Here is a 27,950-nt window from a genome sequence, read left to right as displayed (position 1 = left end):
CACACACACACACCTCTTTGTTTCTGCCTCGGTCCACCTACAGATGACCGCATGTCCATAGTGGCCTCTCTCCCGTGTAGGTTTCCATCCCGAGCTTTGGGGCGTCATTGCAGTCAGAAAACAAGCAGTGTGAGGATAGGATGAAGTGGATGAAGGTGTGTTTCCAAATCCTGCCTGCTATTTTCCACTTTTCTTTGGCACAGCGCTTCTCTTGGCCTGCCACAGGTGGTTGTGGATGGTCAGGGCGTCCACGCTGACTGACACAGTCTTGGCAGGGATGACGGTAAACTGCTTTCGATCAGAGCTGTACTTATACAGCTTATCAATCATCTTCTTGCTGATGCTCTTGGGTCCGGTGCCCGTCAGCTTTTGTATCTCTTCGGTGTCGGGGAAGTACGAGTAGAGTGCCCGAAACTGGCAACCACCGTCACGAAACAGGATCATGAGGTGGTTGGACTCACACTTCTCCAGCTCCTAGTGGGGTAGGGGAAGGGAGGGGGGTTACAAGGAGATATAACTCCTGGGTAATTTTAAGACAACATTCTTTAAAGACACAACTTTCACCAACTTTTGCATGACGTGCTGTCACTGATTATGAAAAACGAAATTGATCATGCTTCCAAGATAGAAGTGCCAGTGTTACTTTTGTGATCCCAAAAAGAAAACAAAATAGTTTAAGAAAAACGAGTGTATAAATTACATCAAAATATTCATATTCTGAATGCAGGAACCTTTGGATCACTTAATTCCAGAAGATCCCAGAAGTTCATTTAACAAACATCTCAGGTAGTGAACGTGCGTCTAGTACCACAAAAAGTAGATTGCTAAGGACTGAATTGGTCCTTGTAGCCATGTTAAGAATAAGAATAACTTTATTGATCCCAGAGGGAAATTCATACGTCTGACATGGCTCATTTGCTATTTGTATGAGACTAAATAGCCTGATGTCTTCCAGTACTGATGTATTTTTGTTCCATAAAGTGGGCGAGCAGAGTTGTTCAACATGGCTACTAACGTCTTTATTGTGCATCTTTCCATCACTTCCCCCAGCGTGTCCAGTCAGGCTCCAATTACAGAGCCAGCTTTTCTCATTAGTTTGTCCAGTCTTCTTGCATCCTTGTTTCTGATGCTGCCTCCCCAGCCTCAGAATGATAGGAGATTTGCAGCAATTTACTGCAGATGTTAGGAAATCTTAGTATTCTTAACAAAAAGAGGCAACTTTCCCCCTTTTTGTACAGTTCATCTGTATTCAGGGACCAGTCCGGTTTATTACTAGGTGTAAACCTAAGTATTTATATTTTGTTACAACCCCTTTGTCCACCCCACAAACTTTTACAGGCTGGAGAGGGAGCCCTAACCTTCCTAAATCTACTATCTTTTCCTTCGGCAATCGTGGCTGAAGAGTTAGCAGTTCGTCTTGTAATCGGAAGGTTGCCGGTTCGAGCACTGGCTCCGACAGTCTCGGTTGTTGTGTCCTTAGGCAAGACACTTGCAGGCAGAGAGCCCAGTGGCACCAGTGTCCGGCAGCCTCGCCTCTGTCAGTGCGCCCCAGGGCGGCTGTGGCTACAATGTAGCTTGCCATCACCAGTGTGTGAATGTGTGTGTGAATGGGTGGATGACTGAATGTGTAAAGCGCTTTGGGGTCCTTAGGGACCAAGTAAAGCACTATACAAATACAGGCCATTTACCATTTCTTCTTAGAGGTGTTTAATATGAGGTAGTTTTTCTGACTCCAGTCACTGAAGGCGTTTACAAGATCCCTACAGTCAGATTCCCGTCCATTCCTCACACACCAAAAAACAAACAGACAAACAAAACCAAACAAAATCCCACCAGCATCTTTAGAAATACTATACAACATGCTGATACCACCCCACACTAACCTCTAGGATCTGGTTCTTCTGGGGCTCGTTGACTTTGCCAGCCAGGCAGCAGTGAGAGATTGCATTATGGATGATTGGCTTGTTTGACTTGGCACTGGGCTCCTTGAAGAGTTTGGGGCCTACAGAAGAAAAGCCATGAAAATGTAACAGAGGACTAAGTCTGATGACTGCAAATTTAACTACAGCTACGACACCTACAGTAGGTGTCAGTTGCTTCTGACCAATAAAAATCTCCTTAGCATGTTCAGAAAAAAATATAGTGACCAAAACAGCGATATTCACATATCATTTTAAATGTTCCGAGACTGATATATTGATCTCTTTATCACTAATCAATGAATAACTATAAAAGATTTGTAGTCATAGTAAAGACTGATCACAGATCACAGAAAAACTTGCCAGTATATTCAGCCATGGAAGTGATGGAAGAGGCGGTGGAGCCGTTGTCCCAGTCTCTCTCTGCAGCTCGACTGTTCCGACTGCCTGGAAATGACTCCACAGAGTCACAGCTGGACACAATGGCACATGAATGGGTGGATCAATAATCATGACAGAGGGCTTCTTGGGTAACAAAACAATTTGAATATAGACAGCAAATCCTAAACTTGCATAATATAACAAATTCTTACAAACAGTAAACACATGAAAGAAAGAGTCTAGGGAATTTACCGCTGGGAGCCTGCACCTCCAGAGTTTACGCTGTCGGCCTCGTTGGTAGCGGCAGATGCGAGAGACAGATTGGAGCCTGACTGGGCGTTACTCAGTTTGTCAGCTATGTAAAACAAAAGAGACCATTTGAAAAATGTAGGAAAAGTTTGGTTGTTTTTGTTTCCCATTTAAATGTAATTACAATATTTTATCAATACTGAATAATGAGTCCATTACCAGATTCTAAGAAGGTCTTTGTTTCAGTAAAAACCAACACTTTTATAGATGATATAGGGAGAAGAGCTCTTTAGCTTGTTTTTTCCTAGATCTCAGTAGTTTGGGACAAGAGCCATGGTCTAACCATCTCCATACTCCGTTAGAGGGGGCCATCAGGGTCAAGTGACCTAAAGAAATGGTGGGACTTTGCCAAAAAGTACTTTGATGACTCACAGACCACGAGAAACTGTTTCATCATATCTGATGAAATGAATATTGAACTTTCTGATCCAGTTCCAGATATACACATTTATTTGTAACGCTACAATCAAACAAGGTGTAGGCTACATCAGTCCAAAGACATACAGGAGGTGCTAACGTGTATAGAATAAAGCACAAACGTATGGTTAAATGTGGCCTGTAGTCTAAAGTGTTTGGGAAAAGGCCTGCGTGAGCTTAAATGAATCGGCCAATCAGGATGAGAGAAACTTAAAAAAAAAAAAAAGTATGCCCAACTCAAGGTTGTCATTTCTATCAATAGTGTTTTAAATGAGAAAGTTTTATCTGAAAACCTACTGAGTAATTCAGTCTTTTATTTTGAACAAAAGCCCTCCAAAAACCACTCAGCTTCAACCCTTCTGAGTTTTGGTTCTAGACTGTGCATAAAAATGAAATTTTAAAATCAGCCTGAGAACCAAAATGTCTTAATACTCTAAAAATCAAATAATATTAGTGTCATAAACAGTAAGTGTGGAACATATAATTATTAGTAAAAAATAAAAGAAAATAAAAAATAGCCCACAGTCAGTCAATGTACCCCACAGCTCAGCTGGAAAAACAAATGAAGCGCACCATGCTGTGACATTTACAGAAAAACTGATTTTTAGCTAAATGTCAAAGTGGTGATGTAACAGTCTTACCTGTAGAAGAACACTTGGAGAAATTATCGCTGGAGGATTCCTCTCTGAGGACAGACTTGGGTCTGTGCTTCTGCTTCGGTTTGGGAGTTTTGGGCTTCACAAGGCCTTGTTCCTCAAACATCTCTTGTTGCTTCCTCCGCAGATACTCTTGCTTTATCAGCTCTCGCCGTGTCTTCTCCTCCTCTTTACGCAAACGATCCTCCTCGGCTTTCCGCCTAGTGTTGGCACCAAACACTGGAATTTTAGTAATTTTCCTAACAAATAAATTGGAAATCGATGTCAGTGTGAAAATAATGTACCTGGCTTCGTCACGTTTGAGCTCAGATTCGGCCTCTAGTTGTTGTTTACGTAGTCGAGCCTCCTCTGCTTTCTTCTGCTGCTTCAGCAAAAACGCTGCTCTCTTCTTAGCGAGCTCATCCTCCGCTTTCTGCTCATCCTAGAACATGGAAAAATATAATAGAACAATGTATTAAATCTGCAAATAATAACAAATGTGGTTAAACACCAAAACTGAAAACTATGCAATCTGGTTATTTAATAATTAGAATCACTTTTTCCATTTGGCCAAACAAAAACAAGCAAAAGATTACAAATTCAAAGTATAAATACGAATAAATATAATTTGCATTTCAAATATTTTTTTTAATCAGCAAAATATGAAATTATAAAATGTGTGTCAATGTGAAAAACTATTTATGTTAATCATTTATAATTGAAAGAGTGTATTAGGGAATTAATAGACACTTGAGGATGCCTGTTATTTATTTTTACCTTGAAGAAGAAGCCCAGGACTGACTTCTGCTCTCCATCATCTCTCTCTGTTGTTTTGTCCTCAACACCCCCCTCTTCTTCTTCTTCTTCTTCTTCAGGTGCCTTCAGCTCTGACAGATCAACCTCAATGAGGTGGGTTTTGTTGCGTTGCGCCTCATCTGATGGTATATTCTCTTTCCCTGAACCGTCTGAAGAGTTGAGCTCAGACTCTCTGGTGTTGCTGGACAGGCACTCATCAAAGGGCACTTCTGGAGGAGCCAGTGATGTCAGGTCCACTCTGGTCGGCAAGCGAATGTTTGCTTCATCATGAAGTCGGAAGGTGGCACTCCGAACGTGGCCAGATCCTGGCTTGTCAACTGTCTCCACTACTGTGGGGTTTCTGGGACTGTCGGGCTGCTCAGTCCTGGGGGACCTGCCCCCAGCTGAATGCTTTGGGTGTGGCAATGTCTCTGATCCACTCTGGGTGGGTGTGAGGGTCCTGGTGGTCTGGCGGCTCTGCTCCTTGGCCATCTTTAGCTCTGATGGTTTGGATCTGGCGCTTCGGCCAGAGCTTAGTTTGGGGGGTTTCCTGGTTGGAGCGGTGCTAGTGCCAGAAAGATGCTCCACAAAGTGAAAGCCTGCTCCAGTCTTGGAATCTCCGTTTTTGTCGCTGGTTTGAGCAGGAGGTGGAGCTGCACCAGGTGGGGACTGTACATTCTGTTTCATCAACATCTCCTGCTGCAGTGAAAGCTGCATCATTTGTTGCTGGATGCTGCCAATAGCTTCATTTAGCAGGTCGATAGAGCGACTGCACTCATTCAGGTCCAAATCTTCATCCAGATAGAAGCTTCCACCGTTCCCTTTCTTTTCTGCTTCTAAGGCACCAGACGGGGTGGTCTCATCCACTTCCTTCTCCCCTCTCATGGTATCAACACACATATCATCTTTACTTGATGGTCCTTTCTCCCCATTGAGCTCATCTTTAGAGATGTCAGCTTTGAGTGGGTTGGGTAATGTGTCACTCCTTCCTCCACCTTTCTTTACTATATGCAGAAAGGCTGCTTTTCCCAGCTTCTGTCTCTGTCTCGCTGACAGTACTTCCATCTTCTTCTTCTGATGCTCAATGGCACGCCGCTTCTCTTCCAGCTGCATTCTGAGCTGGACCAGTTCAGAAGCCAATACATTTGCACCGCCACTGCCTGTACGAGAGGATCCTCCCAAGGGGGAAGAGGGGCTCTGGTCCCTCTTAATCCTCCATGAGGAAGCCAGGGGGCCACTGCACTCTGATCCATCTGGAGTGGTCCTCTGGGAACTGGAGGCACTGGAGCGCAGGTCATGGTTGCTGCCAAAGCGCTGCTGCTGAGCTTTACGCTCAGCAAAAGAGGTCATGCGCACGCTGCCACTGGCCATGCTGCTGGCCTGGGAGTGTGTGCTGAGACAGGGGCTGGAACGACCGCTGCCACCATTAATATCTTTGTCTTCATGCTCTTTCACATTCATGTCTTCTTGGAGTTTGGCTGATTCTTCTTCCTCCTCGTTGAAGGCTTTCCTGGGCCAGAGTGTTTCTTTAGTGGTTGCGGCTTCATCCAAATCCTCTTCCTCCTGATCCAGGTCCCCTAGGTCACCGTCCTGACCATTGCCAGGCTTTAGTTCTTCAGAATCTGAATGCAAGTAGAAACCCTCAGCTGGGTCCCTGGAGGAAGGTTCCACACTGCTGCTTAGCCTGAGACTTGCCTGACTTTGAACAGGCTCATCTGACAAGCCTTCCTCAGCTGGAGGAGGAAATGTTTGGTTCAGATTGGAGGGAGCTTTCCTGCGAACAGCAGATGTAGATCCATTTTCTCTGCGTAAAGAGCCCCTTCCTGCAGACCGGGACACTTCACCACTCTCCTCCTCCTTGTTTAGGCATACAGACTTCTCTTTAGCCGTTTTGAGCACGGCAGGCATTAGTGGTTCAAGGTAAAAGCTATCTGGTGTCAATTTGGAGTCAGTGGAAGGTTTGGATCCAATTACAGCAGCTGATTGTGTCCCCTCAACCCGTTTGGAGATGGCAGGACCATCGCTCTTGGCTACGGTCACCAGAGTTTCTTCCTCATCCTCCGTATTGACATTAGTCAGAAGGCTGTGGCCGTTGACTCTACGTACTGGAGGACGTGATGGCTGGTGTACAGAAGTCTGGTGTTTGGGAGTGACATTGATGACATTGGATGCCAGGCTGTCCTTACTAATTGAGCGAGCCAGACTAACGCTGTCACCAGAAGCTATGTCTGCATCACTGTCAGTGGCTGAGTGCAACAGATAAGGGCCCATTGTGGACACTGGTCTGCAGAAAGAGATCATGAGAATAACCTCAGCTGTAAAGTCTGTACTATATGCACAATATAAATAGTCCTTACAGAATTTAAAATTTTATTCATTTTTTGCCTTACTTACACAGTTAAGACCTACACTGGTCACATAAACAAGTTAATCACAACTAGCTGTATGAAGAAAGCCTTTTATTTTAGATTAAAAGTGCAATTATTCCAAGTACCTCTGCCTCTTGTCGGGCCATGCTACTACAGAGCCTCTGACTTGTTGTCCGTCCATCTGAGTCAAGGAGTTCGAGCGGTTTCTCAAACCTACCCAGAAATACACAGGTGCAGATTTAAGTCAGCATGACTTAAATCCGAACTATTAAATCCTACTATACAGGTAATGCATGTATGTTTAAAAAAATAAAATCAAGATTCATCTTACCTGCATCGTCTCCTTGTTGCTTTTGTTGTCTCTGTCGCAGGGGCAGAAGTGGGTGTGAAGGACTGAAAGTTGGGCCCCCTTTACTACAACCAAAAATAAGAGACAAGAGGTTGGCAGAAAATTTATGAACAGCTTAGTTTTGTGTGTTTTGGATCTTATCGTACAGACAATAGGACCCAAACCCACTTTAAACCAATCTGATACATCTCATTATATTTTAGCATATTCACTAGAAAAGCCCAGTATTTTACCACATAACAGACAATCAAGGTCCAACAAGCATGCACAAGGTCATCTTAACACAAGTGATCAGACACAGGGTTAGATGTGAAGGACACATGAGAGCGAAACACAGCCACCCCTGCATATCTACCCATCCTTGTGGGTCTATTGTAACTGTTTAGACGACAGGATCATGATGAAGTGGAATGAGAAGGAAAGTGAGAAAAGACTTACAGGGGGTCAGAGTCTTCAGGGTGCAGGAAGTACCTGTTACAGACTTCAGGGCTGCTCTGGTTGTCGGCCATACCAGGACTAGCTAGGAAGCTTCGCTTGGTGGCGTTGGAGATGGGCACTGATGGACGGGCACTCTTGGGATGAGCTATGGCTCGAGCTGAGTAAAGGACAAGGGCAAAGGTCTTGACAACTGACTATTAATGATGAGGATGACTAAACTAGCTGTACTTGGGAAAACAACTGAGCTTTAGTTCTAAGGACACAGAGCACTCTGTAGGGTTGGACCAGAGGTTTTATTTCAAGATACACCAGCGTACCATACAATTTTTGTGACCATGGGTAGGGCTGTTCGATATAACGATATACACCGGATGAAACGTCTATCGTTTCATTTTACGCTATCGTTTGTTTCGTGGTGTCGCAAAATAAACTGTTTACGGCAATATTTTTTCATCGTTTTGATGGTCACTGTAGTGACTATATTAATTTATTAAAGTTCTCTCTTTCTCTTATATTTTATATAACCACATTAAGGACGGACAAGCGCCTGTTTTTATGCGTTGTGGTTAGCAACAACGACGGTAACAGCATCACGTGTCCGCTTGTTTATGTTCCACATAAACCTTTCACAATAAAGCTCAAGATCCTGTTGAGACTTTTCAAAATAAACTGAATCACGTGAAAGAGCAGATTATTTACGGATGAGAATTAAAAAAAGAGCCGCCAGGTGCTAAAAAATAAACCTTAGACTCAAACATTAGAACAGGCTTTTCCCCGCAGCACGCCGTGTAATAAATACTCACAAAGAAAACGGCGGCTGTTACAACTTATGTCTAAAAATGTATAGTTTCATGCATCGGTTAAAACACTCGACTCCAGCTACATGACGCGCAGCGGGAAACACTTCCCGCAAGACGAGCTGCCCGAGATTCACAGAATTTACAGAAAATGATACATTTTTGTGATTTATATCGTTATCGGGACGATAGAATTCTTATATCGGGATATGAGATTTTGGTCATATCGCACAGCCCTAACCATGGGAGACCACGAAACACTACAATGTAATTCACCACATATGCATACTTCCTTCTCTAATAGGCTTTAATAGTTTAATAATCTTCACTTAATCTACTGTAATACTTACGATCTTTAAACTCCTGGAGGTCTCTGGGCTGGACAAACTCTGGCTTTACTGTCTCAAACCACCAAAACAGCTCAGCGATGAACACCATCACATTGTGCTACACAAAGAGCAGATGGCACGTTATAATACTTAAAATTCACTCTGCAGTACAAATATCTGACAGTTTTTTGTACCTTGAGCACAGGCGGTGAATAGAGCATGTCCTCTGTTGTCAGATAGAAACTTTTATTCAGGTACTCATTGGCAAATTCTCTGAGGAGCTGGATGTTGTACAGGCTATCAGCGATAGAAGGGACTTCCTTCAGGCAAATATCTAATCAGGTGCACAGAGAGCAGGTCAGATCAGGACAACTTGATGACATGATGGCTATAAATGTCTCACTGACTGGACAGTGAGAGTAAGTATGAGCAAGTGACAAAAATAGCATCACACAGTTATTAAATTGAGCATGTAAGTAGAGCAAGTCTATTGGCCCCTATAGAAAAATATTATTTGAGAGTGATTTGTGAGATGTAAGTAGTGAACGTGTGTGTGTGTTCGGGAGACAGAGAAAGAAAACACACAGGCAAGAGCATCATACCTTCCAGCTTCATGAGATCGGAGCAGTAGTAATGGACTACAGTGAGCAGTGCAGCTCCATCACAAACATCCCTCATCAGATCTTCCAGCAATGGAAAGAAGGGCAGCTGTCGACCGGAAGCATGTTCCCGACGATACCGTACCTAACCACCAGGGGGAGAGAATCAGGGTTTTATGAGAAGAAAAGCCACAACACACATCCCTGGAACTACCAGTCAAGTGGCACGTCACAAAACATCCTACATGGAGTGACTAATATCACAAATACAAATCTCTTTCACATCACAGTAACATCTGATGTGTAAGTTTTTCTTCCAGTTAATGTTAGAACTAATTTAAGCATCAGATCAAGGTTCTCCCCAGTGGTTTCACAGTAAAATGGCATTTGTAATGAAAGCACCAGTTAAAGGCTTCATTTAAATTGATCAACAGCACGTTTAGTGAAGTCTGTTAAAGATGGTTCCGAATGACAAAAGCCCCAGAGGCACCATGATCACCCAATCGAGGGAGAATCCTTGAGACCTGGTTAACTGTGAGAAGATGAAGGTGAAGGTGTTAAAGAGCAGTGACATGAAGAGCACAGAGTAAAAGATCAGTTTTCCATTGACTTTAATGACAAGCAGACCACCAGCGGTGAAAACCAGTGAAACCAGGTAACACGAACCAGCTGACCCAAATGTCAACAGCTTTAATCACTGGCTCACTTTTTGTGAAACAAGTGTATCATTAATACAGAAATTCAGCCTCCCAAGTCACATTTATTTGAATGCCTACTCTTTGAAGCTGGTAATCATTTCAGGAACTCACTGAGGAAATTGAATAGCAACAAGTTAATTAAATGAAACAGACAAATGCACACCCATTTTAGAAGCTAAAAATGAAATCACATACATCCAGACCTGACAGAAAGCCCAAGTACAATGTACTAACTTGTAGTGCTACATTTACCTCCATGTTAGGAAGAGGTCAACTCTGCAAACTAGAACAGGGAAAACTAGAACTGGAAGGTGATTATTATTATTATTATTATCATCATCATCATCATCATCATCCTCCTATGTGCACATGTGTGTACACATGTCCTGCAAATGCCGCTTAATTTAGTGGGCAAAACTGAAGCTATAACCTTTTCCAGATATAATATTAAATTTCGACTTAGAAGGAGATGACACATAATAAATTCAAGCATAGTTCCACATTTAGTTATACTAACAGCTAGGGCTGTGCGATATGACCAAAATCTCATATCCCGATATAAGAATTCTATCGTCCCAATAACGATATAAATCACAAAAATGTAACATTTTCTGTAAATTCTGTGAATCTCGGGCAGCTCGACTTGCGGGAAGTGTTTCCAGCTGGGTGTAGTGTACCTGGAGTCGAGTGTTTTAACTGATGCGTGAAACTATATATTTTTAGACATAAGTTGTAACGGCCGCCGTTTTCTTCCTATTTTTTAGCACCTGATGGTTCTTTTTTTGCCTCTCATCCGTCAATATTCTGCATACTATTTCACGTGATTCAGTTTATTTTGAAAAGTCTCAACAGGATCTAGAGCTTTATTGCGAAAGGTTTATGTGGAAAATAAACAAGCAGACACGTGATGGTTTTACCGTCGTTGTTGCTAACGGCAACGCATAAAAACAGGCGCTTGTCCGTCCGTAGTGTTGTTATATTAAATATAAGAGAAAGAGAGAACTTTAGGAAATTAATATAGCCACTACAGTGACCATCAAAACGATGAAAAAATATTGCCGTAAACAGTTTATTTTGCGACACCACGAAACAAACGATAGCGTAAAATGAAACGATAGACGTTTTTATATCGTCATCCGATATATATCGTTATATCGAACAGCCCTACTAACAGCCTTCACCAAAACAGCCAACTTTATACTGTATAGCTTTGCCTAATTAATTAAAAATATATTCCATTAGAATTCAGAAAATCCAACATTGCTTGAATTCTCAGAAATATATATAGTTTAAATCCAAATTCAAGTCCAGAGATTCTAGGCACTACTTAGAGTAAATAAAACACAACCAAACAAAAAAAAAATAAAAAAATAAAATAAAATTGTAATCAGCATAAAACAGCTTAAAATGAACTTTAATCTCGCTCATGGAGGGTATTCCACAAAACTATGCTGGGGCAGTTGTTGTCACAAGTCACGGGTGAAACTAACAACCAAACAAGAAGCTGTACTACAGGACACGTTCTACGTTAGTGAGTCTCCTGACTAGGAGGGATCACTGTACCGCTTCGGAGAGTTCCTCTGGCCCCAGCATGCAGTGGGCCAGCTCGTGCATGACATCAGGCTGATACACAGAGCAGAGATACTGTCAGGAGATTGTGGGCATATAGGAAAACAGTGCGTGAGAGCGGAAGAGAGAAACTGGAGGGAGAATGACAAAGCAGATCAGTGAAAGAATGTGGCCAGTAATGGGTCTGCAAAGCAAAGGAGAGGTGTAGGCATGGATTTTTCTCGTATTCTCACTAGGCAAGCAAATACCACACACATCTGCGCACAGAGAATCCACATGGCCTACTTGAGCTTGAAATGAGGTAGCACACACTGCATAGCTTAGAGGAAAAAAAAGTTTGGACACAAAGGTTAGAATAACCTTACACCTTAGTGACATATTTGCCACAAGGGGGGGAAAAAAGAAACAAACTAGCTGTCAGCCTTCTCCCCCCTGCTGACACGCTGGCTACATGTAGCACGTAATGAGCTTGAATGAGCCATGGAGGAGTGTGCGCACACATCAACACAGAACTATGCGTGCAAAGGGCAGAGGGGGAAGAAAATGGGGTTATGGGGCCTGGCATCCAACTTACAGGGACTAGCTTCCAATACCATTTGGAGGGAGACTATCCAGTTTGCAGGGATAAGAGAAGGGGGAAGGAGGGACAGATGAGGAACAGGAGCAGAAAGGTTAACACGTCAGAGGTCAGAGACAAAAGGATTGGATCTGCTTCCAGTTTAAACAGATAAGAGTAGAGGAAGGTCAGAACAACATCAAAACGCCATTAGGGAGAAACATTCATGTGAGCGCTAAGGATGCTGTTGCTGTTTTGAAACAAGTGATTGCTTGACACACCTGGATAAGACATGGAGATTTCTAATAAAGGAACCTATTTTAAGTGGCTTTACCTTTTGATGGCTAGGGGACTCCAGTGGGTGGTGCTTGACTTTGTGCTCCCTTTCTGCAATCTCCCTCATCTTCATGTTTACCTGCAGAAGAAAAAAAAAAGAATAACAAAACAATTATTAGTATGTTTGCATGGAGTCAATAAACCACACTACTGAATGGTAATAGAGGGCTAGGAACCGGTTAGCAACTATCTGGTGACCACTGAATGCAAATGGAAACTGCATATTAAGCTACTGTTTGGAAAATTGTTCCCGTGAGTTGCTGGCTGACAGTGGATGAAATCATTGACAAAGAGGATGTAGCAACAAAAACCTCCTTGTGGATATTTTGATTAGAAATAGAGTTCTATGCTTGCCTGTAGTTTGCTTGAATGACATCTGTAGTGAAATTTGAAGTGTGATGCAAGGCAGAAACAAAACATTCACTTTCAAAATAAAAGCTGCACCCCAGCCTATAACCAAAACATTTCACTTTGAAAGCAACTTGTTTCAGTTTCAGGTATGCGGTGCACTTTTCACAAATTCACAACAGCTTGGTAAGTAATCCGTACAAATGATAGATAACCACGGCAATCTGCTAGGGACAAAACATTTGCAAAGAGGTTGCCATATACATTTTTGCGATAAGTTTCATGCTAATAGTGGCCAGTAACCTTAGAGAAGAGCTTTCTGGATATAGCAGTTAGTTAGTGAGGCATTTGGAGCAAAATTAAACAACTGCCTAGTGAGAAATTGCTAATCAGGTCAGAATTTCCTTGACGAAAACTTGACAATGTTAGAACAAATTGCTTTTCTGAAATTTAATCTAAAAAAAATGTAATCCATTTAAATATTGCGCTAGTAGACTAAAGAACATATTCTTAGTCTCATGAATAAAGAGATTTATATCACAGTTAATATCAGAATAATTAGATTAAAATTTCCAAGATGATAAAAACAAAATGTGCATTCTGGCATGTGGAAAAAATATTTTAGGATTATATCCCCCATCTCCCATAGACTGACAATGTTCTTTCAAAAGACAACTACAACATGAACTTGAGTCTGTGCGTGTAACAGACCTAGACTCCTGTCTATTGGACTATATCCAATCATCAATGACATAAGTGGACCACTTTATTCAGAGCCCCAGGAATAAAGCCAGCTGGATTTTAGAGGATAAAAAGCCTAAACAAGATTTGTTGTGAAAGAGTTTAATAATAATGATGATAATATCCTGCTGTGTGTCTTATCTGGGTCATGAGTGTCTATACCTTGTTGATCCAGAAAACCATAGCATCCTCCAGGTCAAAGGGCAGCTCCTTAGAGGCACTGAAGGTAGAGAAGCGCTTGACAGAGGCCACCACTTTCTCTATGCTGATCATCTCCACTGTGTAAGCCATCATCAGGGCATCGATCATGGGCATGTGAGCACTCTGAGTGAAAGTCAAGAGCAGAGCACATGGCAATTCAATCCTGCTGTATTTTTTTTCAGATTCCAATGCAAACAGGCAGAAATTTTAAAGTTCCCAAAACATAAAACATTACAAAGTGTTAGGTAGATGATTATACAGAACCTAAGCACCTATAGCAGGGTTCTTTTAACATACACTTTTCTAAATTAGCACAATCATCACCGATGCAGCAGAACAAGAGGTATTTTTTTGGTAATCATTTACAGTTTTCAAAGACACTAAAAGCCACAAAACACTCAGTATTTCACTTCTATAAAATATGCAACTGCTTGGAAAGAGGAAAAAAAACTAAATGTTGCAGCCATTAACCTTTTTAATTTTAATGTTCCTTGTCTCATAACACCATATGTTAAATTATCATAAAAACTACATATTAATGCTGGGTGTCATCATTCATTGGCTAATTTCGTCACACCATCCCACAGACACAGGAAAATCTGGATTGGATTGTTTGGGGGGGGGGGGGGGGGGGGGGGGGGGTTGGGTTTTTTGGTAGGGATTTTCTCATCTCAAACTGAGATGAGAAACAGCCCGAGACGCTTCTCGTCTTCCACCCGTCTCCTTTTTGTGTGTTAGTCTTTCTTCGTATCAACTTTGATGTCAAAACTGTTTTATTTATTTATTTTTCTTACTTGAGTCACAGCGAGTGTCTGAGAGGAAACGATATTCAGAACTTCCACTGTTTCCGCTGGAGCGTTGCTGCTTTTTTGTTCGCTTTTTTAACTGTCATCACTTTGGTGGGAACACCTTAGAAAGCCGTCCCTTTTCTGGGATCCTCTCTAGACACAACTGATTCTGTTTCTTCACTTGGACTTTCTCCTTCTTTATTGCCATAGCGCTCCAGGGTTCTCTCACGTCACATAGTTTATCACACTTCAAACATTTCTTTTGGAGCCTTAACAGAGCTTTTCTATATATGCTTTAGTAATCCACAACTCATCTTCCATCCATTCATGCAGCACCTATATTGTTTTAAAAGTTAGTAATGACTAAGCGTCCTACTATTTAACAACCACTAACATCTGTGAATACACAGAATAGACTTATTAAATAATGTTGCTATCCGTGGCTTCAGTGGTACGGCCAGGAGGTTCTTAAACAAGTGTGAAGCTTTAAATAACCACAATGGCTTAATCAAAGCTGAAGTCTCTCAGTCGGCACAGTAGGTGTCCAATGTTAAACCCGCTCTTCAACTCCTAATGCAATCAAGAGGCCCAGCAGGGGCATCCCATCACCCAGCGAGCCGACAGCTGATGCCTAAAAGTCAAAATATTGATCCTCGATGGTCAGAGTGCTAATTAGATCCAATCAAATACCAGGGAATCTTAAATTCCCTTTGGCTAGTGAATCTTTATTTTGTAAAAGTCCACTACTAAGTATTGTTACTTATGTAAAACATCACAGGCAGCACCTGAAACTATAACAAAACTATTACAAAACACATATATAACAACACACACAAGTTTCAAGCAGTGCTTTGTGCAACACACTGCTAGCTTAATCCAATTGGTGATGGAAGTGCACAGAGATTAGGCTTGTTAACATAACAAATGAGAGCTATTCAGAGCTTTCTCCACTGCATGACCTACATGAACACAAACAACACTAAAATACATTTCCAAACAAACTAACATGGTATTGTCTGAGACATGGAAAAGTTAAGAAAACAAAGTAGGGATGACTATTGTGCATACGGGAATCTAAAAACCGCTTAGCTCTGGTAGCTCTTGGTTTCAAAACCAGACTAAAACGTTTTCATGAAAGAAGCCAACTAAAGGGTAGAGCTGACCTAAATACCATTTTGGGGGCTTTTAGGGTTTGTTGAGAATTATTTGCAAACATCTGAATCTTTGAATACTGAGAGAATCATAGAGCGAGGTCTGGGGACGGAGGCAACCACTGTACCTACAACAGTTTTAGGAGCCCTTTTAGTTTTTTGTGGTTCAAATGCTTCCTTGGACACCAATGAACATAACATAACATAACATAATAGGCCGAGGGGTAAAAAACGTAAACATTTGTCGATGGAGTGAGACTTTTGCTCTAATTTGCCAAATCAGGCAGCTCTCTTGGCTGAACCACACTTATTACTTACAACAGCGTAAAGGGTAAGAAAGACAGCCCTTTCATTTTTGTTCTGCATGTGGGGCAGGAAAACCCTGACTAAATTCTCCAAAATTTAAAATGGCTCAAAGTCTTAGCAGGATATAATACTACATATATAATACCCCCCCCCCCAATATTATTCTTTACCCTAACTACACTATAATTAAAGCCCATTGATTCTGAACAAATACATACTGAATTCAATTTAAAACATCCAATGTGGTCAGCAGAAAACAACAACACATATTTAAACTTGACATTAAATAACATCAAAATAGCATATTTAGGATACATGAAAGTGTAAGATGTTCAATCTTTTGTTCTCCTATAACACCACGGCCTTCAACAATGCAGCATGTAGCCCCATGTGGAGCAGGGGCTGCTGGTGCCCCAAGCTCTGTGTGTACACACTGACCATGTGTGCGCACACACTATAGTATAAATTGGTCTACAACAAAGGGTAGCTTCACAGGATTTTTCAAGCCCCAGCTGTTTCCCAAAAAAGAGACAGGCAAGGTGCAGAGGAAGTGTCTGTAGGTGTAGGATCCCCTTCATTTAAACAGACACACAAAGTAGGAAAACACAGGTTGCTATGGAAACACCTTGTCAAGTCAGCAATATGGCAGTGGGGGTTTCAACAGTCTGTCACAGATAAGTGGTGTCCTGTTCAGGATTTTCTGACATCCTCACTTGGCTTTGTGTCTGGCCGCTTACATACCGGCCTGCCTGGATTATTGTATCAGACTGCTGGGAGGAAAAGCAGACGTACATCACTTAGGAGCCAGCCTGCAGAGGAAAGGCCTGCTCTACACCACTGCTGGTTTCCATGGTAACAAAGGGGTAGGAAGCAGGGAGATGTCTAAGAGCAAATGAGGCTGTTGGTGTTCATCCTATCCTGTGTGAAGTGCTCTTAGTTAAAGTGTGACACATCGTATTTCATCACCAAGGGTTCTGCATTCATTCACACGGATCTGCCATGGTGACTCAAGCTGTGCAGATGTGGAATAAATGCAGAGGGCATTTAACCTCATTATGAGGTGATCTGTGAAAATCTTACAAGGATTACACTTGCCTCAAGACAACTAAATGGGTCAACAGGGCAAGTACCCAGTCACCAACATCTTTACCATTTTGCTAAGTAGAAAGCTTGAGAAAGGGAGGACAGCTAGGCTGGATAAGCATTTAAACTGAGCGTTTAGGGAGCTTTTCCAACAGATGGATGAAAATGAAGGTGAGAAAAATACCAGACACAATAAATTCATTTCAACAAGGTATTAACACAAGAGCAAACCTCTTAATGCTAATGCCCCCCACTCTGAGGGAGCACAGAGATCAGTTTATTTAGCAGGATTTCTATTTTTAATGATCCAGCGGAGAGTCATTTTAAAAGTATGTTGCTTTTGCATATGATTGCAGCAGTGATTGGAAAACTGACCAATAACACTTTATGTTAGACACTGAGAACAGGGACCGCCATTCAAATGCAAAAAATGAATAAAAAATAAAAAAATCATAGTGCATCTCTCTTACTCCTTAGTTGCTCACGTCAACTTGAGCTATCACACATTATGTTTGATTTATGTACATTTAATTAAAGTTTACTTGTTAAAATATGTGTCAAAGGGATGTACTACAAATCAAATTCACCATAGCCAGGCTTTTTTGTGTTAGCTGGATCACCAAAACCTAAAACTGCTTTCCTAGATAACGAGTATCGCAGTAGAGGTCATTGACTTTACCTGTTAACCCAGGCTTTCTAATTTAGGATTTGTGTATGGAGTAAGAGTCAAATGACCTCTCAGCAAACAAATACATTACAAATTTTACAGCATGCTTCATTCAGAGGTATTAGAAAGGCCTACCTCAAAAGTTTGCATGTAAGGAATACATTTCTTCCTCAGAGAATATATAAAGTGTTTAGAGGCCACTAAAAAAGCAGCGCATTAAAAATACGTTAATCAAAGCTGATGTTTAACCTCGACACTGAACATACACAAGGCCACAAATTTACTGAATATGAGATAACTGCATCAGTTAGTGTTGGTTATTGACAAAGATTACCTAATGTCAATTTCTGTTTCAAAGACCAGAATTATCTCTAACTTCTATATTTCCAGGTATACTTTAGAATGATTCAAATAAAATTAAAAAACAAAACAATGTAACCAGTGCAAATTATTCATTTATACCAATGGTGGAATTTCATATTTGAAAATGTTTAAACTGGTGCTGCTTCACTCTGCTTTTATCAACACAAGTTGTAGCCATATTATTTAAATAAACATATTTATACGTATTGTCAGTTAAGAAGTGAATGGGGACCTTTGTGTTAAACTAGTGGCCAATTCAATGACCAAAGAGTTGCAGGATTACACTGTGCAGGAGTGCCAATTAAACTGTGATTAAAATTGCAGTGTCTGACACTGTTGCGGGATTTGGCCAAATTATTAATTTGATTATACCCAACTCTGCTTTTGGATAATTCTAAAATAACCAACTTCTTTCAGATTTAGTAACCAAAATATCTACAGTGTTATCAATAACAACCAGTAGAAAAGAGTAAGCTCATCAGTAATAATAATTACTGACAACTAACCTCTGCCTCCTGTTGTATTTACATAAAAAACACACGGTGGTTTATCTGATACTGTGGTATCATCTTTTAACATCACAATGATGTTTATCTTTTAACTTGTGTAAAAAGAGCAAACTGTTAGTAAAGATATGAGTAACCTGTGAGTAGTGGAAAAAGACTCATTACAAAAGCATATATAGTATGAAATAAGTGTTTGTGTTAATTAAATTAACTGTGGCTAAACTCTTTCAAGACAGATTAAGGACAACAACACCTTTGCACAATGAAGGGGGGGAAAAAAAAAAAATAAAAAAAAAAAAATCACACCCACACCTTTCACGGTAACCCCATACACACCTTGCATGCCAGCAGTCAAATGTCACTTATCCATTTGAATAGATATGATGCAGGAAATATTCAAATATTCTGGACACTGTACTAAAAGCAAAGCATGCTTAAAACTCTTTACAAAGTGGATAATGTAAAGAATCTGCAAATGTTTTTGGTTTTATGTGCACTGACAGATGTTTTTAGGTTTGCTGGTATTGCTGGATAATAATAAACGGACTACTAACTTTCACTGAAGAAAGATAATGCATCTGAAGCAGGAAGAGCTCATCCCCTGATAGACAATCTGTGCTGCTGAGATACACTTTGTAATTGCTATTACAGTTTCACGGCCTATATGAGACTGCATGTGTCAGCTGATCAATAAAAGCATTAACATACCAGTATTATAGTACGTTTTAATTTCAAACCCAAGCAGCAGCTACATGTGAAAATAACAAATCAGCTCCCAAACTTATTTTTCCACAAATTCATTCATCACTAACCTGCTAGCCCCTGCCCTTCCAATTTCGTGTTTCCTTACTGGCTTTCAGGAGAGAAGATAGTTTACTTTAGGCTTTGGAGATCTACCACAAGGTGGAGGGCCAATCTAACAAGAACATGCAGCAGGTGGAGGCCTTCCTTACGTACTGCTACACCAGTTTACCATGTGTCAAAGCAGAACCAGTACTACTAACTGTCCATCGACTGGACAGGAGACTCACTAGACAGGCAGGTGACAATATTAGGTGTTATTGCCACAAAATACTGCAAAATTTGAGAGGATTTTGCACTCACCATTTTGATCGGCATACAGGCCAGGTCCCCCTCTGTAACGGGTGTGTCATCACTCTCCACCACATAAATGCCCTTCCTGGACAGAGCTTGGATGACAGACATGTGGGACTGAAGAGACACTGCCTGCTCAGTTTTGAGGATGAGGGCACACACACGGCAGTAAAGCTCACAGGACAGCAGCAGACGAATGACAGGTGGCTTGATGTGTTCCTGGTCATACTGGTCTGTATAGAACGGGTCCCTTAAGTCCTCTGGAATATGGTCTGCAATGGAGAGAGTGTTTGAGGGGGAAGTCAGTGCCCAAAATACAGGAAACATCCTGAAGCAGTATGTGAGGTTAACACTAGATCAAACTATACATGGACTGAAGACATACAAAAAGCTGGTTAAGATAACATACAAAATACTACATAAAAAAGCAGCCACAGCTCTGACTGCCTCATCTACAGGCTACAGTAATGTGACAAAGCCCAGTGCTTTCCATGTAATATTTGTTCCATACCACTATTAGTTTACTTGTAGCAAACATGAACTTTTGTAATTGCAAGTTACAAAGCATTTCCTCAGGAGCGTATCAGGGAAACAGATCCTTGATAAGCCAAGACCTCAGTGAGACTTCTCAGGTGACACTGTGGACCTTCCCCCCCCCGAAACCCACAAAAAAACCCAGTTGACCTACAGAGACAATTCTGTTGCTTTGAATATGAAGTCATTCTCAAAAACAGAAACCACAGCCATATATGGGCATGAGACAAAGCGGCTCTCTCGAGGCATGCACAAACTACATTTTTACTGTAAGGTAAACCAGACACAGGAATAAAATGGGTGTAAAGGCATGTGCAAACCTGTCCAAATTCAAAACAGAACAGGGACATGATTGAAATGACCCTGTTCTGTAAAATCTGTTCTTAACGCTGTCTGAGCCCCAGTAATACGGCATGAGCTGTGTGTGTGTGTGTGTGTGTGTGTGTGTGTGTGTGTGTGTTGTGTTCTTAGCCTCTGCACTGACTGACAGGATAAAGGGAGCCACTCGTCAGCAATCTCCTATTCACAAAAACTGGATGGTGGATAGCTTCTAGCAACTGGTTTAGTGGATGATGAAGTACCAAGCGCAAAAGATGAACTGTAAAAGCAGGCATGGTACATATGTACAGAGCTTTTGAGAAGAATGTAAATTCAATAAAATTTTAAGGAAAAAATAATTCCTTAATAAACAATCGACACAATAGACTTATCATGTATAAAGCTGTAAGTTTAGAAAACATCAGATGCAGGCTTTCTTTTCCAATTTCTTTTCCAATGGTCAAGAATAAGAGAATTTTTGCGGAGATAACCAATATAAATGACTAATTTATTACTATATTGACTGTAAAAAATGTGTGCCTGAATACTGATTCCAAAAAAGAACCCCTACAGACTTGAGGAAATTTTAATTATAATGAGGACTTGATTATTTTACTTAACATCACAGGTTGGGGGTTCCTAAATTGCATCCAAATGCAAAATATTTCTTTTCTACTCTCCTCTCTTGTGATGTTAAATTTGTTTCTGCCCCTCCCTGAGCACACACCCTGACTTCACACAACCTCTCACCGTCTTGTCATTTGGTGATGAAACTTATGAAGTAATTAGGAGCTTTTGTTCTCATGCATCAAATCTGATAATGTAGAAATATGACCAAAAACTTGTATCACAGGGAAGTGGGAAATGCAGCTTTAAAACCTATTTTGAACTTTTTGTCCCAAACCTAGAAAAAATCATTTTGTCTCTAGGTAAAAAGACCCACCGGCCCTGCTAGTTACCTGAGCTCCAGTCAGACCAATCAGAAGCAATAGAAATAAAGCTAAAGAAGCTAAACAGCAATCGCAAGTTATGTTGGTGAATTTCCTCTCTGTTCTTGGCCCCTTCCTAGCTAACATTTTTCAGCATGCTGTTCAATGGTATAATTTTAAAAATAAAACAGTTTGTGCCACAATGTTTGTCCTGTTAGTTGAACATTAGTTGTGAGCTGTTACCTGTTGTCTTGTAGTCATCTATTTGATTCATACAACTATAACAATGAGTAAGAAGGTGGTATAAGTTCATCAGGGCTATGATATAGTGATATAAGGCACTTGAAAGAAAAAACAACAATAGCTGCTGTATTTGTCCACTAATATAGTAGTTTACATATCTGGTATCCTGCCCAGAACATGATGAACATTTGTTGTTGTGTAAAAATAAACTGCAAAGAAGTATTACATTTAAAATCGCAGATTTAATATATTTGCCATCCCGCCCTTATTTCAGTAGCTGCTCAGATCATATCGATCCTGTAATCGGTATTCTGCATGCATCACTGAAACACAGGCCAACATGCTGCCAACCCCCATAAGAAATGAAGACGTCATTGCACAACAATAATCTATTACACCAAACACCCAGCAGTTTTGATCATTCCTAAAGAGCAGTGTTTGAGTATATAAACAAACAGTAACATTGGAGTAACTGTGTGTGAAAACAAAAGGGTCTGGTCAGGGCGAGTCTTCACGTTTGAATACATTCAACAGACACTGATGTCATGTGGCAGCTGCCCCCCTGTGTTCCTATTACCCAGAGCCAGGCTGACAAATTTACTAACTGGGATGGGGTGGAGCTGGAGAACCTGGCCTGGCAACAAGACCCAGCAAAGTCAGCCAACCAGGACCAGGACTATACCATGGTCAGCACAAGCAAACATGGGCAAGAACCAGTACTGTGCATGCAGCCATCACAAGTTCTAACCCTCGCTGGTGTTGTGTCTGGCTGTCTGACACGCATGTTGCCAGCAGCTGTGGCAAACATAGAGGGTAGTAAGGACAGGAGACCATATTGACAAATACAACCTTGTGCAAGGAGGAGGGGAACCAGACAGGTGAAAACAAACTAGATGAAAACTAGATGACCCCAACATCCAAAGATTGTTATACTCTTTACAATGAAATTACATCACAGCTCTTTAGGCTGTTTCTCTCCGTCAGCCAGTGAACAAGCCAAGCAAACAAGAGTACACTGTAGCAAAGACCAGATGAGCCATAGGGTGAAAATAAAATGGCCCTAATTTATTGAGTCCCCATGGGAAAAGGCAATTGTGACTGCAGCTGAGAGTTCCCTCCTTCTGGGCCACCAAAGCACTGGGCTGCTTTACACTTTCCATTGTAACAGAAAAGGATCTCCACCCAAGTTTGTGTGTGGTGCATCATTTTTGTCCTTAGGAAGTGGCTTTTAAGCACCATCTTTCAGACTGCATCGTTAGCCAAGGCCTATGATGACAGACAGCGAAATGACAGAGCAGACTCCTACAAGCCTTGATATGAACTCAGACAAAAGTATGAGCCTTAGTAATGAACCTTAAACAAAGAGGGCTTTAGAGCAAAATGCTGGCCTTAAAAAACAGGCAATGGAGACAATAGTTTTCCATCCATAACCCAGATTACCTTTGAATCCAATCTTGCTGTCATTTGTTTAGAATGAATGCACCACTGGCATTAGGAAATCTGAGTAATGACCACAAATATAAAGAGACCACAAAATACAAAGGAAAGCTTGTAATAAGCCTCTGAAATAATGGTCAGAGACTAAACTGAGCCAGCACACACACACAAAGCAGTGAATGGAGGGATTTATGAATCAGATAGCTGAGGTTTATATTATATATAACCAACTTCAACCACTATGATAAGGAAACACCCTGCAGCACATAAAAAAAGGTAACTAGCAGTCCTTCAAAGATGTCTTTAGTGAACCAACTTGTGAAATGCTGTCAGGCACTGGTGACTAACCAAGCACCAAAAAGTGAAAATCATTTCTGTTGGTAAAACTTTTACCAATCCAATAAAGCTTCTTTGAGAGAAATTAAGGCAACATTCACATATTATAGTTTCTCCTTGGATTTACTGGAGTTAAGTAAGAAAATAGAAAAACTGGACAACATGACTGTAATGTTTCATGACGTGTGTTTGTCTGTCTACAGGACAGGTTTCCAACAAAGGTTTCAATCCAACACTTTTTTTTCCCCACAAGAGACCCAACTACTGGAGCATTCACATTTAACCGTTGAGCCGTTAAAAGATTTCTGATAAAAAGTGGGCTGCATGCTTAGATTAAACACTGATACAAAGTAGAGTCACCAAGCAATGTGGTGCATAGACTGCATGAAAGTCACCACATTTCCAAACTTCCTCAAGCATTAGTAGAAGCACAAAATCATGTATGAGCAACTCGTGTAAGTGTAAAGTGTAGATATCCCCACTGCAACCAGTGGGTCCAGTTTACCTTAAAGTCATCTCTTACTAAAAGGGTTCCATAGCATTTCTGTAACTCTCTCCTGTAAATTCATATATTGGTGAGCTCTCACTTAACTTAAGGGATTTCACATCATACCCACCAAGTTAATGTGGCATAGATTTTCCATGATATAAAAGTGTCATATTTTAATATCAACGGCATAGAAATCTCTTGTGTGCACATTCCCTAGCATGCAAAACAAGACAATCCAGACATGTTAGACAGCCAGACCAGTGTGTCAGGCTTGACAATTTAGTACCTACAGACTAAGCTACATCAACAACCTTTAACCCCAAGCACAACACTATGCGAAATATGCAAGAAACTTGTTTTACTACTTGTGGGGAGGAGAAAAAAAACAAACAAAAAAAAACTGTCAAGTACAACCGAGCTAGGAAGGCACGTGACCAGTCATCAGTTGCAACCAAAACGTAAACAAATCACGCAACTACGTATTACTGGAGCGCTTGCTAGTTTTGCTCCATATGACAGGAAGAGCAAAATGGTGGCTTGAAATCACTCAATTACTGACACGGTTACATAACGAGCGGCCAAGGACATGATGCCAATCCAAATAGTGGTAAAAGTGGGATTACAAAGCTCAACCCAAGACATAACATCCAAGCATTTTTCAGTTTAATTATTATGTGAAAATATTTTTGCAGGCTCCTAAAGAATTACAAGATTAAACCAGTTAAGTTATTGTTATACTTAAGTGTTAAGCAGTATGTTCTACTTTTACTTAAGGTTTCCAGGAAAAATGCTACCTACACTACATTTGTGATCACATTTTACATAGGCTGTGTCACAACTATTGATCTCTATAATACTGGTGCTGCTGCTGTTGGAATCTTGAGGCAACAGATTCACAGGTCTAATTAGGTAGTCTGTCATCAATGACAGTAGTTCATTGGGGAAAAAAAGGGATGGAAAATGTCCTTTGTTTTGTTTGCACCAACAAATTCTACTGTCTGCAAGTTACAATTTTAGATAAAATGTTCAGTATTTTTATTTTGTATCATAAATATCATCACTGCAATTTCTTTGAAACATCGTAATATAATTTAGAGATTGTATCACCCACCCTTAGCTCCAACATGAAAACTTTTTTCTATACAAAACATATTGCAGAAAAGTATGTTTGACGGAGAACTTTAGCACAGAAGAGCAGCTGCAATTCAATTGTTTACAATATCGTCAGAACAGTGCGGTGCACATGCAACAGTTATGTATCAAAGCTCAGCAGACAGTGGTTGACTCAAATGTAGTCTTTGTGAAATAAATTGCAGAAGATTTTATATAACAATGTCTCCATAATTCCTTTTGCCACCTAACATAAAATATGCACATATCGTGAAAGGATATCAACTGTACTAAAGGTAAACAGTAGGACTTTTTTTAAAAGGGTCCTAGTTCCACAACTTCACTAAAACAGATCCTAAAATGCTTACCTTAAATTTCACATAACTCATTTCACCCTTAAAATGTATTCCACTCTTGGAAAAAGCAACCACAGACAAAGCAGGAAAACCTGCCCCTATCTGACAAAGTTACTAATGCCGATACAATCTCAACAGGCAGTGCGAGTGACTGGCAGTGCAGATCAGTATTTTCCATGCTCTGACTACAGTCAAACAGATATAGCCTAATCCTTAGTGCCTGTCACTCAGGCCGATTTGGGCTCATTCTCACTGGCCGCCCTACAAGAATGGAAGGATCTGGTGAGTCAGTATGGGAGTTCGGTTGCCAAGTGCCATGGGGGGGAAACAGTTTTGGCTCAAGAGCACAGACACAAGTATTTCTTCCTCTTGGGTTTTTGCTGTCAAAGTTTCGCTGCTGGAGCGCAACACAATCTGCTGACTATCACTGTAGAGAGCAGTAAACACAATGTGCCAACAACAACATCTGAAGTAACTGTGAGACATGACATTTGTGTAGCATGAATGCAAGTAAAATTACTTACCAATACCGTAGGCTTTGGCAAACAGCCACCGTAGGTTGGCTGCTATTTTTGCTCTGGCGGAGTCATACATCTCCAAAGGTACAACGTCCATTGTGCCTTCTGCAACCCCGGCCAGTTCTACTGTTCTCTTAGTACTGTCCCCGCCAGCACACAAATCAACATCCATCTTTAACCAAAAAAACAAAAAAAAAAAGCACATTGTTAAAGATAAAATTATACAGGACATTATGCTGAGTAAGAGCCAATGCCAAATAATATGATATTAGCCAGGCATGATTTGCCAAGTGACAAATTCCTTTAAAATGACTCATAAGTGATTTTCTGATACATATTTAACTGAAATCTCACTGACTACAATGTTTGTTGCTTATCAACAGAATATGTTGTTTTTTTATTTCCTTCCTTTAGTGACCCATTAGAATTACATGTGGTCATTGAGACACAAGTGTCAAAGAGGCATTTCGCAGTCACTCATGATGTCAAACAGTAGACAATAGACTTGAGATTTCCAAGCAACTATTTCTTAAATCACCTTGAACTGAAGTCATGGTGACTGCAAGAATGAATCTTTATGATCATTATGTACATTTTGACAAGCAGACAGTTGACTGTACTATTGCACAACTGCAAAGCAAAGGATATGATGTTGGTTTAACCTTTGTGATCACAGTAAGTTTACTTGCAACAAGTACATGTAGACAAAAGGAATGTGATCAATCTTTGTCATAGTTTAGAAATTTGATACTCACGTCTACACTGTGCAACACAACTCTAGTAGCAGTTGCCAACTTTAGACAAAATGTATTCCACCTCAAATACAAACTTACAAATTATCAATGTCAGTCAGCCAAGCAGACTTGTGTTTTCTGATTAGTTAGATCAAAATCACAGCAGTTTCACTTTTAACTTCTTTGTCATATAGGTGTTCACCTTTTACTTGGACAACGGTTCGACAGGTTCTGACTGTCTTATCCTGTCAACAGCCTAAAAGGCAATACTAATTACATTAATAGGTTAATAGAAGGATACTGACTAAATTTAGTATGGTTTTGACAGAAAACTAGTGCACACCTGCTTATCACACATGAGTTCTAACGGATTTTTTCCGTTTGTCAGAAATCTAAAGTTCTCTTTGGTCATGAGTTTAAGTTATCGCATTACCTGTAAAAATATTAATAATAATAATAAACAAACCTGTAACAATTTCATTTACATTAACGGCCCACAACAGTACTGTAAACGCTGCAAGGCCATAACTAATGTTAACATACTTTAATACGTTAGCAGGCTAACGTTACGATAACGTTATTAACGGGATCAACCGTTAGCTGAAACAGTAAAGATTTTCTTAACATGTGGTCTACTAAGCGGCCATGCAATGAAACGCAAAGCAGCTAACTATCACCAGCTAACCGCTAGCTTGCTAGTGTGTGCTGTACAGCAGGACCACTCAATGGTCCCATGAATGACGTTAGCTAGCTGGCAAGACATTACCTTGAAAGGTGTGGTGTAAGTCCAAGTCACACTTTCGTTCCGTCGGGTAAACGGTTAACCAAGGACCTGTCTCAATAAACAGGAGCCTGCTATATAGAAAACACACCAGCGGCAGCGACGCATTATAGCCAGCTAATAATGCTAGCTTGGAGGCGAGTCAGTGTGGTCCCCTCCCAACAACAAGAACCGATCCGCGGCCTGTGTGACAACCGCTCCACGGCAGACTTTGGGCCGAAACAACACAGGGAGAAAACGGGAGGCTCACCAGTAAAAAAGTACAGCGTACGCGGGTCTTAAGGCTGGAAATCTACCTCAGTGTTAAACCCTCCATGTTAGATAAAAAATAAGCATACGTTTGGGGCTCGAGCAATGCAGCGAGGATCAGCAGTGTCTTCGCGCTCTGCCCATAGAAATGCAATTATTATCCCAGCCTT

General features: G+C 40.8%; 1 protein-coding gene across 6 annotated transcripts; it reads right to left on the bottom strand.

The window, feature by feature from the left end:
• Positions 1-24: 24 nt before the first annotated feature.
• Positions 25-27,950, bottom strand: camsap1b (calmodulin regulated spectrin-associated protein 1b). 6 transcript variants are annotated; one of them, XM_086315177.1, is made up of 20 exons: positions 27,517-27,950; positions 26,023-26,188; positions 19,755-20,017; positions 13,748-13,909; positions 12,495-12,575; positions 12,179-12,211; positions 11,599-11,658; positions 9,341-9,482; positions 8,933-9,072; positions 8,760-8,856; positions 7,613-7,769; positions 7,157-7,239; positions 6,951-7,038; positions 4,439-6,740; positions 3,967-4,103; positions 3,668-3,882; positions 2,553-2,655; positions 2,283-2,392; positions 1,884-2,002; positions 25-474 (listed from the first exon to the last, which is right to left on the bottom strand). In XM_086315177.1, exons 2-20 carry the CDS (start codon positions 26,186-26,188, stop codon positions 178-180), a joined length of 4,755 nt encoding a protein of 1,584 aa, XP_086171303.1. In that variant the 5' UTR covers positions 27,517-27,950; the 3' UTR covers positions 25-177. The 6 variants fall into 6 exon arrangements, with proteins under 6 accessions (XP_086171303.1, XP_086171298.1, XP_086171300.1 ...); XM_086315172.1 differs by lacking the exon at positions 11,599-11,658; XM_086315174.1 differs by lacking the exon at positions 11,599-11,658 and having other exon boundaries at positions 7,646-7,769.

Source organism: Aulonocara sp. 'chitande type north' Nkhata Bay, linkage group LG12 (genome assembly GCF_057382095.1).
Source record: "Aulonocara sp. 'chitande type north' Nkhata Bay isolate Kocher_YH1m ecotype deep benthic linkage group LG12, A_spYH_male_GT1.1, whole genome shotgun sequence".
Classification (NCBI taxonomy): Eukaryota; Metazoa; Chordata; class Actinopteri; order Cichliformes; family Cichlidae; genus Aulonocara; species Aulonocara sp. 'chitande type north' Nkhata Bay.
Note: the sequence above shows the minus strand (reverse complement) of the source record. Positions and strands in the feature narration are given on the sequence as shown.